Source organism: Platichthys flesus, chromosome 16 (genome assembly GCF_949316205.1).
Source record: "Platichthys flesus chromosome 16, fPlaFle2.1, whole genome shotgun sequence".
NCBI classification, from domain to species: Eukaryota; Metazoa; Chordata; class Actinopteri; order Pleuronectiformes; family Pleuronectidae; genus Platichthys; species Platichthys flesus.
The window spans coordinates 3,382,485-3,395,984 of NC_084960.1; the positions used below are offsets into that span (position 1 = coordinate 3,382,485).

Sequence of the window (13,500 nt, forward strand, 5' to 3'; positions counted from 1 at the left end):
CCTTCGAAAACAATAAATATTCAATCTCAGTTTCATAGTCAACTACTTGCAAAGGATGAGCACAAAAAGAAACCGCTCTTAATTCAAATAAGAAGTTTTTACACATGTGTTTGGAAGCTTTTATCCTCCATATAGAGCAGGGTTGTTTTTTATAAAGACTGATTGCAAAAGATGAACAGCTAGAGGCAACAGTGCCCTCTCCTCCTCCTCCTCCTCCTCCTCCTCCCCCTTCCTCCCCCCCTCCGCCCCTGTCCTCCCCCTGCTCACACACATCCTCCAGCCCTCTCCTCCGCTCTACTGGATGCTGGTGCGTTCCAGGAGCGCATGAAGGACGCACGGGGCCGGGGCTTCCCTTCTCTCAGTCGCATGGATACGGGCCGAGGAGGGAGCGAGTCCGACCGGCAGCAGAATCCAGCTTGACGGTCCCTGTGCGTCTGAACCCCCCGGGCAGGAGGAGGAGACACATCCAGGTAAACGGGAACATTGATAACCTGTTGTTTGTCTCGGGGTGAAAAACACAAAGATGATGCTCGGCTCTGGAAGCGACAGGAACCTGAAGCTGCTTGTTCTTCAGCAGGAGGATTTAAAAGAGGATTTAGGCAGAAGGAGGTGCACCTCCGCTAATGCGTCACTGTGCTGCGTCGTGTTTGACTTCAATCTTTAATTTCCACATGAATAACGAGCCGGACACGCGAGCTTCTACCTGAGGTGGAGTTCGAGTCCAGACAGGTTCACGTGCGTAAAAAGGCGCACAGTCACGTTCCTCTGTGGGTTTTTCTTACTCCGTGTTCCTGCTCGTTTCGTCCTCAGTAAACAAAAGGGACCGCAGCGGGAGAACAAATCAATTACAGACCCTGACTGGAGCGTTTTAATCTGGAGGAGGAGAAGGGCCGAGAGCGCCGCCTGCAGTCTGCAGAGGGCAGAACGTGCCACTCATTTGGAATCATTATAAGATTTAAAACAAGCTCAATGCAACCGGTGCTTTCACTTTACTTTACTTTACTCATTTACCCATAGTTCATATATCATTGATCTCTGCTTGCTGCATCGTGAGCCAGATGCAACAAACTGTGCAATTCATTATATATACATCTTGATCTAAGATGCCAGACTGTTTGTACATTTAAAATAATAATATTAAAAACATCCCTGCTCCTCTGCATCCCGAGGAGGCCAGGCAGGACGAGCCCACGTTACACGGATGAAAACCTTCTTACATCATCTCAGTGAGCAGACAGCTGGCTTTTTAAAATAGACGAGGATTTCAGTATAATAACAAAGCAGCCGGCAGCCGGAGCAGACATGTAGCAGCTCCGGGCGTCGGAGGTGACAGAGGAGAGACGGCAGCAGCAGCAGCAGCCCCTTCACCACAGGCCTGATTGTGTGGCTCCCTCTGACAGGGCTTTGTACGTCATCACGTGTTTGTGTGAGCACACAGGTGAACACAATGGATGAGCCTTTGTGGAGGTTTTTGTTGTGTGTTTGCACAGCAAATGGAGTAGTGTTGTTGTCCGTGGATATTGATCGAGCTTGTAACAATATCATTTCTCTCAGCGGCTCCCTGTTGACTGAAGTTAATGAAAGCAGTGGAGGAGAGACCTGGAGAAAATGTAAACTGCCTCGGTGGATGTTTTTCTACTGATTCTAAATTTGATAAGTGATGAATTCATCCCTTAATGGACACCGAGCAAATCTGTTAAATTGTCTTTTAATCAGTTCTTTTGTCTAAATCTCAGTGATTTTACAATTTCCCCCCCAGGACAACACAACGTCTTATCTTCATGATGCTTGTTTCTGTCTAAATCATTCAGTTTGATCAAATCCTCATATCTGTGGAGCTGGAACAAAGTTTGAATATTTCACCTAATAACAGATCAACGAACAGATCATTAAAACTCTGTTATCACTTCATCTCTTCTGCCTCTTGCAGGGATATAAACTGCAGTGGCTGTTATTTGAATGCAGAGCTGCCTGTTCGCCGACCTTGTCTGTTTCTCTCGTTAAGATGCTTCTCACACGGTCACACACAAACACAGAGAATCTATGTTTCCACCTCTTCATCTTCTTCTTCATCATTTTTATTCTGCTCCTGATCTTGTTTCCTGTTGTTTCTTGCTGCAGATCCTCCATCATCTGACGGCCTCCCACCTCCCCTCCAGTCTCTGGGATTGTGTTTAATATGCACACTCTCAACAGTGTGTAGCCTGCAGAGCCAGTGTGTGTGTGTGTGTGTGGGTGTGTGCGGGGGGGGAGGTGTTTATATATGTGTGCATACTTGACGTGAAGAGATGGGTTCTGTGGGAGCAGAGCGCCGCAGGCCCACGCCGGCCCAGACGCCCGAAGAGAGGGATGTGTGGCGGGATGGAGGGAGAGCTGGATGGAGGGATGTGGGGAGGGAGGGCTGGAGGGAGGGGAGGGAGGGGAGGGAGGGGAGGGAGAGCGGCGTGGTGCAGAGCTACAGCTTCGACTCGTACCAGCTGGAGGAGGAGGAGATCAGCAAAGACGCCCCCGAGCGAGGAGTCCTGGCTCTGTCCGAACCCGGTGAGGGAGTTTCACTTCTGACTCACTGTGTGTAACTCCTGTGTGTGTGTGTGTGTGTGTCCTGGCTTCACACAGAGAAGGGCCCTGGATAGAAGCAAAGAGATAAATGCATCAACTCCAACAACAAGACAACCACATTATTATTCTGATCCGGAAACAGCAGGAAAACCGTGAGATTAGATCCACACATCGAAAATAAATAGACAGGAAACACCTTTGTGTTTTAATACATCAAGTGAAGCACAACCAGCAGCAGTATAATGTTCTCCTCTGCGTGTTTATACTCAGGAGGTGGATTAAAAACAATGAACATGTGAAGGCTACAAAATCTCAGTCAGAATCTCCTCCATAATTCACTTTGATTTGATTTGTGTGATATTTCTGTGTTACAGTTTGTATTATCTCTTCAGAGACTTGTGTGTTCTCGTGTGTGATTGGTCTGTTCCCAGTTGTCATCGCCAAATCCGGCCAATTCCTGCGCTCGTCAGTCTCAGCTGTCAATCATGATGTTTCACACTACTTAAAAAAATATAAAATAATCAGTTAAAACAAAACTTACCAAAAAAATGCACAATGAACAAACATCAGTGTGATAAGAACGAGGTTCCCTTAAACCATCTTTGAGATAAATGTATGTGATGTACTTTGACTTTTGGATTTGGTCCGATCCACTAACATGGAGGAGATGGTTTGGCTTCACTTTAAGCTTCACGTTGTGTCGTCCATCTTTTTGTACGTTTCTTTGTCTTTGACCCTAAAAGTGCCGAGCTGCCGGCACAGTGGCAGTTATTGTAATGAGTGAAGCTGAATATGTGACCTGTTGGATTTTGAATGTGTTTGTCCACATGACGGTGACGTGAGTGAAAACAGGAGAGAGAGGAAAGAAAGGAAGTGGATAGAAAACACAGCAGCTCTGTTGCCTGGTTACACAGGTTGAGCAAAGGGCACTTTAATCAAATCAGAAGAGAACAGGGCCACACAGCGAGAGGCCCAGATTCTCAGAACCCCCCCAGCCCCACCCCCCACCCACCCTCCATCCCTATATACTCTGCTTCCGTCTCTCCTTCTCCTGCATCTGTCAGTCTCCATCCACCTCCGTGTGCGTTCTGCAGAAAGACAAACTCAGAATCGTGGAGGAAACATTTATCTTGAATTTGAATTGGTCACTACAGAGGGATTAACTAATGTTTTAGTTCTGGGATATCTATTATTTGGATATGTGATGGGGGTCAAACATGTTCAAAGAAAACCCAGGAGAGTCTTGTTTTTTCTTTTAAGGAGAGAAACATAAATCTCACAATCCCCGAAGCAAACAAACAGAAAGATGATCCCTAAACAGGAACCTAACAAAGGGAGAATCCATCCTGAAGCTCTTCCATGTTGTCAGCTCTCGCCCTGAAGCATCAGTCCCACATCGTGAGCAGCGCTTCGGATTTCCTTTAAGAAAAGGTTCGACTTTCTGCAGCCGCTCATCTTTTCTTCTTCTGCTTCTGCTGCTGTGAATCTGACCTGCTGGCAGATGAAAACCATGTGGATGCTTCTAGGAGCTGAATGCAGGAATCAAAATGCTCAGGAATCCTTTGGAGCCATTTCAAGTGGGCTCAGAGGATCAGAGGAGGATGATAAACCATAACCTAGAGATCCTGCAGTTCACACTTTCACCGCAAAAACCGAATCAGCTGCAAAACGTTAAAAAAGTTTTGATTTTGAGTGACACGCGTTGAGTTGCTGGTCCGACTCCGGTTCATCCACGATTCCTCTGATCGATCAGCACAACAGGAGCGAGGCAGGTTCCTCCTCATCAGCTGTGATGAAGATGAAGAGAGACGCACTCAGACCTCATTCAGATGTTTTAAACTCATTTCTCTCCTCACTGATGTGTTAATTCCCCGACCTTTGACCCCTTGTTTCCCATACAGACTGTGAGGAGCCGATCCCAGACGACCGGTACCATGGCATCTACTTCGCGATGCTATTGGCCGGAGTGGGTTTCCTGCTTCCCTACAACAGCTTCATCACGGATGTGGACTACCTGCACCAGAAGTTTAAAGGTGTAAATATGCACGAGCACAAATAGAACCTCACATGCACACAGCTGCAGAGTGCACGTTTGTGTTTAGCTCCCAGGGGTCACCCTTGTGTGTGTGTGTGTGTGTGTGTGTGTGTGTTGCAGGCACGTCCATTGTGTTCGACATGAGTCTCACATACATCATCGTGGCTCTGATGGCCGTGATCCTGAACAACGTGCTGGTGGAGAGACTGAGCTTGCACACCAGAATCACTGTGGGTGAGTGAACTAAGCTTGTGTCTCATTTGTGAACGGCTCTCTGGGAACCTCAGGGTCTGTCGGCGCAGAGCAATTCTGAAAGAATAATGCAGAATAAAAAAAAACGACTCTGCAGTAATGCTCCTGTGTTTTCTTTTTATTCATTAACTGTTTCTAACAAACTTTACAGAGTGCAGGCTTTTTGTTTGACTTTTAAAATTAAAGAAAACCCTTCGCATACCAGTGCACATCTGAACATATTTTACATCAGGTTTGTAAAACATTAAGATTGATCCTGGATGGATTCAATCCAACATGTAATTTCTAATCTGCAGTAAAACCCTAATATTGGTGACCAACAGAACTATAACTTCTTTTTTCAGCCTACTCAAAGGATTTTTGAGGAAGGATCTTTAAAAATGAATGTTGCCCGAGGAGAAGCTTCATTTCTCTGCACATGTTCCGTGTTTGTAAGAACGCGATTCCACCGCTGAACCTTCTGCAGCTTAAAACTCCTCCATGAGGTAGAGTTGTTTGAAGTGTGTTGTCTACGCAGGAGCTCGTCTCTGGAGACGGTCGGGACTTCAGTTGAAAGTGATGCCGGCCCTGTCAACGTTGGTTCTGTCACAACATGACCCGGTTCAGAGATGTCTCCTCCCTGTCTCACTGTCCGTCTGTCTGCAGGTTACATCTTAGCTCTGGGGCCTCTGATCTTTGTCAGCGTCTTTGACGTCTGGCTGGCAAAGTTCACCACCAGGCAGGCCTACATCGTGAACCTGGTGTCCGTGGGGGTGGTGGCCTTCGGGTGTACAGGTACTACCGAAGCTTTCCCATCCGTCTAGTGAATGTTTCCATCGGTGCCACAACACAGAATAAACCTTTTGCACAAACCTTCACCCACAGACTCAAACAACTGCCTCAGTCACATTGGATATGTTTTCACTCACCACTGTCGTCACCTCTTTATGGTGGAGAATCAGATGATCTGCAGCAGGTCACAGACAGGACGCTGCAGTTGATCCAGTTTGATATTAAATCAATGTAAATTGAGTTTGGGGTGAAGGATTTCCCCCTCATCCTCTTTTTGGTCTATTTTAGCTCATTGTTTTGGTTTCACAGTCCAAACAGCAAATCAACAACACAGTCAACAACTTGCTGGTGAACTTGTTTTTGAACCTTTAGCAGAAACAGAGCCAGACTTTCCCCCAGAATATTTTGAATGGTGAATCAGGACCTGTACTATTTCCCCATAGATCCCATGAATACTGATGCTCTATGTGTAGTACAGGAGTAGAAATAGATACAAAAGTATAAAGAAGTATTTGTCAGTTTCCCTCATGTTACTGTGAGTGTGAACACAGAGTGTCAGAGAGTTCAATCGGTGCAGGGCTGGAGGTTTCCTGGAGGTCCAGGAAGTCGTGACTCTAAACAAAGTGTTGTTGAACATCGAGCTGTTGTTTACACTGTTTACCACTCCCCCCCCCCCCCCCCCTCCAGTGCAGCAGTCCAGTTTCTATGGTTACATGGGGATGCTGCCCAAGAGGTACACACAGGGAGTGATGACTGGAGAGAGTAAGTTCACACAGACACAGACGGAGACATGTGGTGGATTTGTCCTCTGTTCTCACCTGTCCCTCTGTCCCCCGGACGTCCAGGCACGGCCGGAGTGATCATCTCCCTGTCGCGCATCTTCACCAAGCTGCTGATCAAAGACGAGAGGAGGAACACGCTCATCTTCTTCCTGGTCTCCATCAGCATGGAGATGCTCTGCTTCCTGCTGCACCTGGTGGTACGGCGCTCCCGGTTTGTCCGCTACTACACCGACCACGCCCAGGGCAAAGGGCCGGGCAAAGGTCACGACCCTCGGGACAACGGGACGGGATACAGGGTCCATCATGACGTCACTGCAGAGGAAGTAAGATTTGTAAGTTTATCGACACCATCTGGACCTTACTGTGTTTTTAGTAAATGTGGGTGTGTAAAAGTATTTTCAAATTGTGTTGAGAAAGTAGCTGTATATAAAGATGGACGACATGATGTGAAGCCAAAGTGTCTCAATCGCCACCTGGTGGCTGGCTGCAGTATGGGTCATAAACCCTGCCTCCTCCATGTTAGTGGATGGGACATGGACCAACTGAAAAAGTCAAATGACTCAACAAATACATTAATCTCAAAGATGGTTTCTGTATTTTAAGGTAGTTCTTATCACACTGATCTCTGTCCAAGTGTTAATTGCTCTGATAAATTTGGTTTTAATTAGTCTGACTCGGCTTTTCCATGGCTCCATTCCCTGGTCTCTACCGTGCAGACTGGATGATGTGTCATCCATCTTTATTTACAACCCATCATCAATCTTTCAGTAAAGTTCCTTGTGCGTGTTTCGTGTTCTAAACACGATATAAATGTTGCAACGACAAACAAGATGAAATATCAGCGCGCAAAACTGTTGTTGCATGCAACAAAATTGTGGATTTCTATGTCACGTGTGTGTGTGTGTGTGTGTCTCTTGCCTGCTTCAATGTGAAGAAGCACTCTGTGTGTGTGTGTTGGAAAATGCAGAATCATCATGGTTTTGCTTTTTGGCTTCGAGTCACTGAAGGGAAACATTGATGGTGTGGGGGGGGGGGCGCTGAGGAGGATGACTGGTGCTGGTGATGGAGACAGTTTGAGAGAGAAGAGGAGAGGTGGAGGTCTCCTGCGAATAGAGAGAGAACGTGGGCCGATTGCCCAGAAGACGGGGGGAGGGGGGGGAAGCATGACATAAATAACAAAAATGAAAGAAAGTAAGAAAGAGGAGGAGCGGTGAGGACGAAGAGGAGGACACAGAGAGGTGACACGAGAGGAGGAACCACCCCTTTGTGGTCACGCTGTCAGACATGGAGCTAAGATGTCTCGTAGCACCATCTGAGTGTGTGTGTGTGTGTGTGTGTGTGTGTGTGTGTGTGTTCAGAGCCCTCAAAGGAAAACAAAGCACCTCAGGCTGTCGTCTTCTCATTTGTGCATGTTGCAGTTTTGTATGACAAACGTGAGTGCACGAGGGAGGTCCCCCTTGTGTGTTACAGTGGTGTGTGGGTGTGTGTGTGTCTGTGTGTGTGTGTGTGTTCTTCATCTGGCTGATTCAGGCAGCTCTTTGTTCTGGTTGCCAGGGGAAACCAAGGCGGCGCTCTACATCATGGGATAATCAAGAAGAGTGAAGCCTTCTGGCCTCGAGTCGTCCAATCAGCTAATGGATCTCTCTCACTGTGTGTGTGTGTGTGTGTGTGTGTGTGTGTGTGTGTGTGTGTGTGTGTGTGTGTGTGTGTGTCAGTGTTAGTATATTCGTGTGCACACCTGAGTGATGTGCATTTGAAGTGTGTTTGAAAATAAGCAGTAGAGGGAGTTATCTATATGTTTGGATAAAAATTAAATGTGTGCTTGTGGCCTTATCTCCCTCTGTGTGAGTGTGTGTGTGTTTGTGTGTGTGTGTGTGTGCACTCTGCAGTCGCTCTAACATCATTGCATCAACCTACAGCCAGTCACAGTCGTCCTCTCTAATAGCCGCTGCCATAAAAAAGCTGATGTCATGCAGCCGTTAGAAAGGACAGAAATCAAACCACTGCTGTGTATTGAGTGAGTGTGTGTGTGTGTGTGTGTGTGAGTGTGTGTGTGTGTGTGTGTGTGTGTGTGTGTGTGTGTGTGTGTGTGTGTGTGATGCCTCTAGTGTCGTCTACATGAACTGTTTGTGTTCTTCAAATACGCTCCGACATCAACTCATCAGGTTTCTCCATGTGATAGTAGTCCCCTAGCTCTTCTTCCTCCTCGTCCTCCTCCTTCGTCTTCTGTTATATTTCTGTCGGCATAGGATGCTGGATTTCAAAATAAAAGATTGGAAAGTAAAAGGTTTATATTTAACATCAAAAATGAAATGAAATGATAAGAAAGATGACGAGTGTGGAGGAGCAGCCGGACACACAAACCACTCGTCATAGGATTAAGATTTGAACCTGATAAGTTAACATCATGGTGTTGTCCCTCATGTGGAAACTTAATTTAAACCAACTGAAGAAGCTCTGTGTTGGAATGTGTCTGTCTCCGTCTCTCTTCAGGGAAATGGAGGGACAGCTCCGACCCCCACAGAGGACGGCGTTGAGGAATTTGTGGGAGGAACCTATGTGCGATTTGATGCCCCGAAGGCCAAGATAAGGACGAGCTGGCCTGGAGTCCGGGGTACTGTCTTGTTTTCAGCCTCAGTAGCGAATAGTCCCATTTCTTAAACACACAATTTCAGTTCCCAAAATATGTCTTTTCATCACAATCCATCAATTAATCTCAGAGAAAATGTTGAAAAACATCACATAAGGTTAAAGAAAGTAAAAAAAACTAAATCCTAACCCAGAGGTTGTAGTGAAGAGTGTAATGTTTTTGTGTGTTTGTGCGTCTCCTCCCCTCAGACATGATCGTGCACCGGTACGTGGTGTCCCGTGTGATCTGGGCCTACATGCTGTCCATCGCTGTGACCTACAGCATCACCCTGTGCCTGTTCCCCGGCCTGGAGTCAGAGATAAAGAACCAAGAGCTAGGGGAGTGGCTGCCCATCCTCATCATGGCCACCTTCAACATGGCCGACTTCGTGGGCAAGGTGACGGATTCAAGACTGTTTGTGTATTGACTCAAGATCATTTTCATCACTTATCATTTAATACAACTATCACTGAATTCATTGTAAGTTTATGCTAATGAGGTGTCAGTGTTTCTTAAAGAATGATCGAAGGCCACACGATGGATTTTCAAGGACAGTCTAGAATCTAGAGTCTAGATTCTAGAGTCTAGATTCTAGAGTCTAGAAGGTGCATTGGTGTTTTAGGAGATGAAGGTAGAATAGAATAATAGGACACACACACACACACACAGTCAAGTTGAGTGTGTCTAGTGCCCCCATGTGGCAAAACAAGTTATTGAAGTTATTCCCAGTTTAGGCCAAATCAAACCAGTGCTATTTAGACGTTCATCACCACAGGTTTAAAACCCCTGGTGCGTCTTTGCAGTGAGTTGAGTTACTTTATCTTTTGAATCCAGTCGGGTTTGTTTTATAAAGTTTATATTTATCTTTTCTATGTGAACCATTAAAAGTGTGTGATGGATTTATGTCTGGTTATATTCAGATATTCTCAAACAGTGTGGGAAAGATCCTTTTTCATCCACACTTCTCAAGAGTCTGGGGTTTAAGTTGCACTACAGAGACAAAGACACTTTCACATTGTCTTTGTTGACAGTGACAGCTCCACTGACGTGTCTCCTGCTCCTCAGATCCTCGCAGCGCTGCCGTACGACTGGTCCGGAGGCCGCCTGCTCTTCTTCTCCTGCCTCAGGGTGGTCTTCATCCCTCTCTTCGTCATGTGTGTGTACCCGGCCAGTGCGCCCATCCTGTCCCACCCGGCCTGGCCCTGTCTCTTCTCCCTCCTCATGGGAGTCACCAACGGATACTTCGGGTCTGTGCCCATGATCCAGGCTGCGGGCAAAGTGCCGCCCGAGCAGAGGGAGCTGGCAGGTGAGATGTTCACCTTGTTCAATCTGAGATCTACTGGAAGAACATCTCAGGAACACGTTTGTAATTTAGACCCAAATAAACACACTATTGCGATTGAGGCTGATGCTGCAGCTGAGGATGTTTAATGACCTGATCTGCTTAATCTATTCCTCTGTTCTCTCTCTGTATCTGCATCACCCTGCGTCTCTCTGCAGGAAACACCATGACCGTCTCCTACATGACCGGCCTGATGGTGGGCTCCGCGGTGGCGTACGCCGCTTACAGCTTCACCGCGCCCGGAGCAGGAACACGCTTCTCCACGCTCAACGTGCACACGGCTGCCAACGCTACCGGCTACTGAATGTCATATTAACACATTAAGGCTGTAAACACACACCTACATGTACACACTCACACACACATGCCGACATTAACATTAATCCTGGGGGGAGAAGCAGGACAGACGGATTCTCCTTCCATCCACATCCTGCTTGGATTCGGCTCATTGGCTAAATGAAGGTGGACGAAAGGACAATGAGAGAAATGTAGCGTCGCAGGAAATGATGTTAACCAGTGAAATGTAGCAGATTAGAGAATTTGCTCGCTCGGTGATCCAGTGACCTTCACATGTTCTGCCATGATGAACTGCCCCCCCCCCCCGTTTGATTTGGGTGATGTGATAAAAATCTTCGTGCTTTACCGTCTAAAAACAAACTTCCTGCCCTGAGGGTGTTTGGCTCCACCAGCCAGACGGTTTCAGTCTCATATGAAATCAATGTGACCTTTGACCCCTGAAATCAAATCAGTTCATCTTTGAGTCCAAGTTGGAACTGGTTCAAATCCGAAGTGGATCCCTAAAGGCAGAGATTTGATTTTATGTTCCAGAGGCCATACACAGGTTTTCTGAGCCCGCTTCACCTTCGACCTTTGAAATCTGATCCGTTGGATAATAACAATTTTCACGAGGCATAAAATAGGTTTCATGATGTCACAGTTACCTTGACCTTTGACCTTCGACATTCTAGTCAGGTCATCTTAGAGTAAAACGCTGAATGCTAGTCCCAGATGAAATGAAATTCCCTAAAGGTTAATCCTGATGTTTCACATTCACAAGAACATGAGGTCACTGTGACCATTGACCCTTGAACCCCCCCCCCCCCCCGAAAAATGTCAAATCAATTCATCTTTGAATCCAACTGAACGTTCTGTATATTTCATATCCACGAGGATGAGAAGGACAGATGGAAAACCTGAGAACAGCCTCTGACCACCGGCTGTTTCCGACACGGAGACATAAACAGTGACATTAACAGACACACGCTCCTCATATGAATGAATGTAAACACTCCTGAGCTCAGGGTGAGTCAACAAAAGTGTTGTTATATTTTACAGGAAGAGAAAAACATTAAGAATTTGATATAAAAGACGTATATAGGACCGACGCCACTGAGACACAGAATTAGAACATGTAGAGTTCCAGTTAATCAGACCTGAAGCTGTTGAAACCCTCTTGATTTGTGGAGTTCTAATTGACTCACGCTGATGTATCACCAAAAAAATATAAGAAATGTGCTTAAATCCTCCGTCTGCTTGTTTGTCTGATCAGGAATGAAGAAAGCTTCTGTTGTATTTATTTTCCTTATCATTCTTTTCAGCCTTATGTTGTATATCTATAAAAAAAAAACTGCTGTCAAAATGAATAACGGTAAAATAAGAGGAAGCTGATTTTCTGCCTCATCCTGAGTCGAGAACAAGACGTTGGTATAAATCCTTCTTTCTGTCTTTGTCCCTCTGGACTGTGTCTGTGTTTAACGTCCACGTGATGTGTGAATCGGGGTGAAAAGACGATTAGTGCCAAAAAGGTTTGCCTGTTTCTGATCAGTGTTCGTAGCCGAGTAACGAGTGAATGTCAAGTTGTACATTTACAGAATAAAATGCACTGCAGGCGGCTCAGAGCTTCTTATTCCCCCCCGTCTGTTTGTTTGTCAGTTTGTTTGTTTGGTTTTGAACAGGATTCCTCAAAGAGTCAGGTTGTCCAGAACTTGGTCGGAGGATGTGCTGTGGGACTGAGAAGAAGCCATTTAAGTTTGTCGTGGATCCAGGATTTTATTATTCCACTTTCTTTAACATTGCAAAAGCGTTTTTTAAACATTTCCCTTGATTTCTCAGAAAATAATCTATGGATCTCGATGGAGATTGATATCTATGAGTGTGCAGCTTGATTGAATTTGAGAGAACCATTGGACCTCTGAACACAGATGCAGGAGTCTCCTCCACTTCTTGGTTCCTCCGTGTTTCCCGTTGGATTTGATGAATCTTTCAGCGGTCGGAGACTCACTCTTTATGCATTATGAAGAAAACAGGCCTGAGTCTGTGGAGCGCCACAAAGTGCACTACACTGTGAAGGTGACGGCCTGAATGGAGCCGGCAGTCTGGGGTGTTTGAAGAATGGTGAGGGTGGCGTCGGGGAGCTAACCTCATTCCTGGCTGTAGGCTCCCTGCTGTGCTGAGGGGGCCCCACTGCCCCAGGGCCCCCCCCGCTCTCACTGAGCTGCTCAGTGTCAAGGTGTTTTTAGGTATTTTTGGTCCAGTGTGTCATTGAAGGACACGAGAAGTGTCCTCGCTCCCGTTTCCCTCCGTCTGTGAAGAATCGAGGTGAACATAGATTTAGGTCAACTGAAATTAGGGGTGTGGTTTTCTGTAGATATGCGTAATGGTTTGTGACAAAAACCAGTTTGACTTTGAACCGTTCAGTGGAAATAATGACAATTTGATTGTTTCACTTCAGAATCTTATTAATAACATTCTGTAACTGAACTGTGTGGATTTCCTTTTCATTGGTGATGAATAATTGATCCTTGCAGGTCATGTTTCTGATGTCAGTGACTTATCAAGAGTTTATCAACAGATAAGGCTTCACCCCCCCCCCCCCCCCCCCCCCAAATAAAAACCAGAAGCCAACTGTACAGAGCAAAGTGCCGAGAGACGCCAAGTAGGTGATGTAGGTCTGGTTGTTTGAATGATTAGGAAAACAAACTGAAGGGATTCACATGAAACTTGGGGGAAAGATGTGGAATGGGGAAAAAAAACAAAACATTAAATGTTGCCAAAGTTTCAGATCATGTTTTTTCAACCGTGGCCGAGGAGTCTGGAGTCTGGAGGTTACTTCACGGCTGTGGGTAAACAT

General features: G+C 46.1%; 1 protein-coding gene across 1 annotated transcript; it reads left to right on the forward strand.

The window, feature by feature from the left end:
- Positions 1–264: 264 nt before the first annotated feature.
- Positions 265–12,262, forward strand: slc29a4a (solute carrier family 29 member 4a). Its single transcript, XM_062407753.1, has 11 exons — positions 265–470; positions 2,122–2,541; positions 4,461–4,592; positions 4,715–4,828; positions 5,492–5,620; positions 6,305–6,379; positions 6,463–6,731; positions 8,893–9,013; positions 9,238–9,425; positions 10,094–10,334; positions 10,529–12,262. Exons 2-11 carry the CDS (start codon positions 2,289–2,291, stop codon positions 10,672–10,674), a joined length of 1,668 nt encoding a protein of 555 aa, XP_062263737.1. The 5' UTR covers positions 265–470; positions 2,122–2,288; the 3' UTR covers positions 10,675–12,262.
- The last annotated feature ends 1,238 nt before the right edge of the window (positions 12,263–13,500 follow it).

Bases quoted from the DNA above. Each gene is read 5' to 3' on its own strand.
- slc29a4a (XM_062407753.1), top strand. From the start codon at position 2,289: ATGGGTTCTGTGGGAGCAGAGCGCCGCAGGCCCACGCCGGCCCAGACG. The intron at 6,380-6,462 runs GTAAGTTCACAC...CCGGACGTCCAG, and splicing joins GGGAGTGATGACTGGAGAGA to GCACGGCCGGAGTGATCATC. The intron at 9,426-10,093 runs GTGACGGATTCA...CCTGCTCCTCAG, and splicing joins TGGCCGACTTCGTGGGCAAG to ATCCTCGCAGCGCTGCCGTA.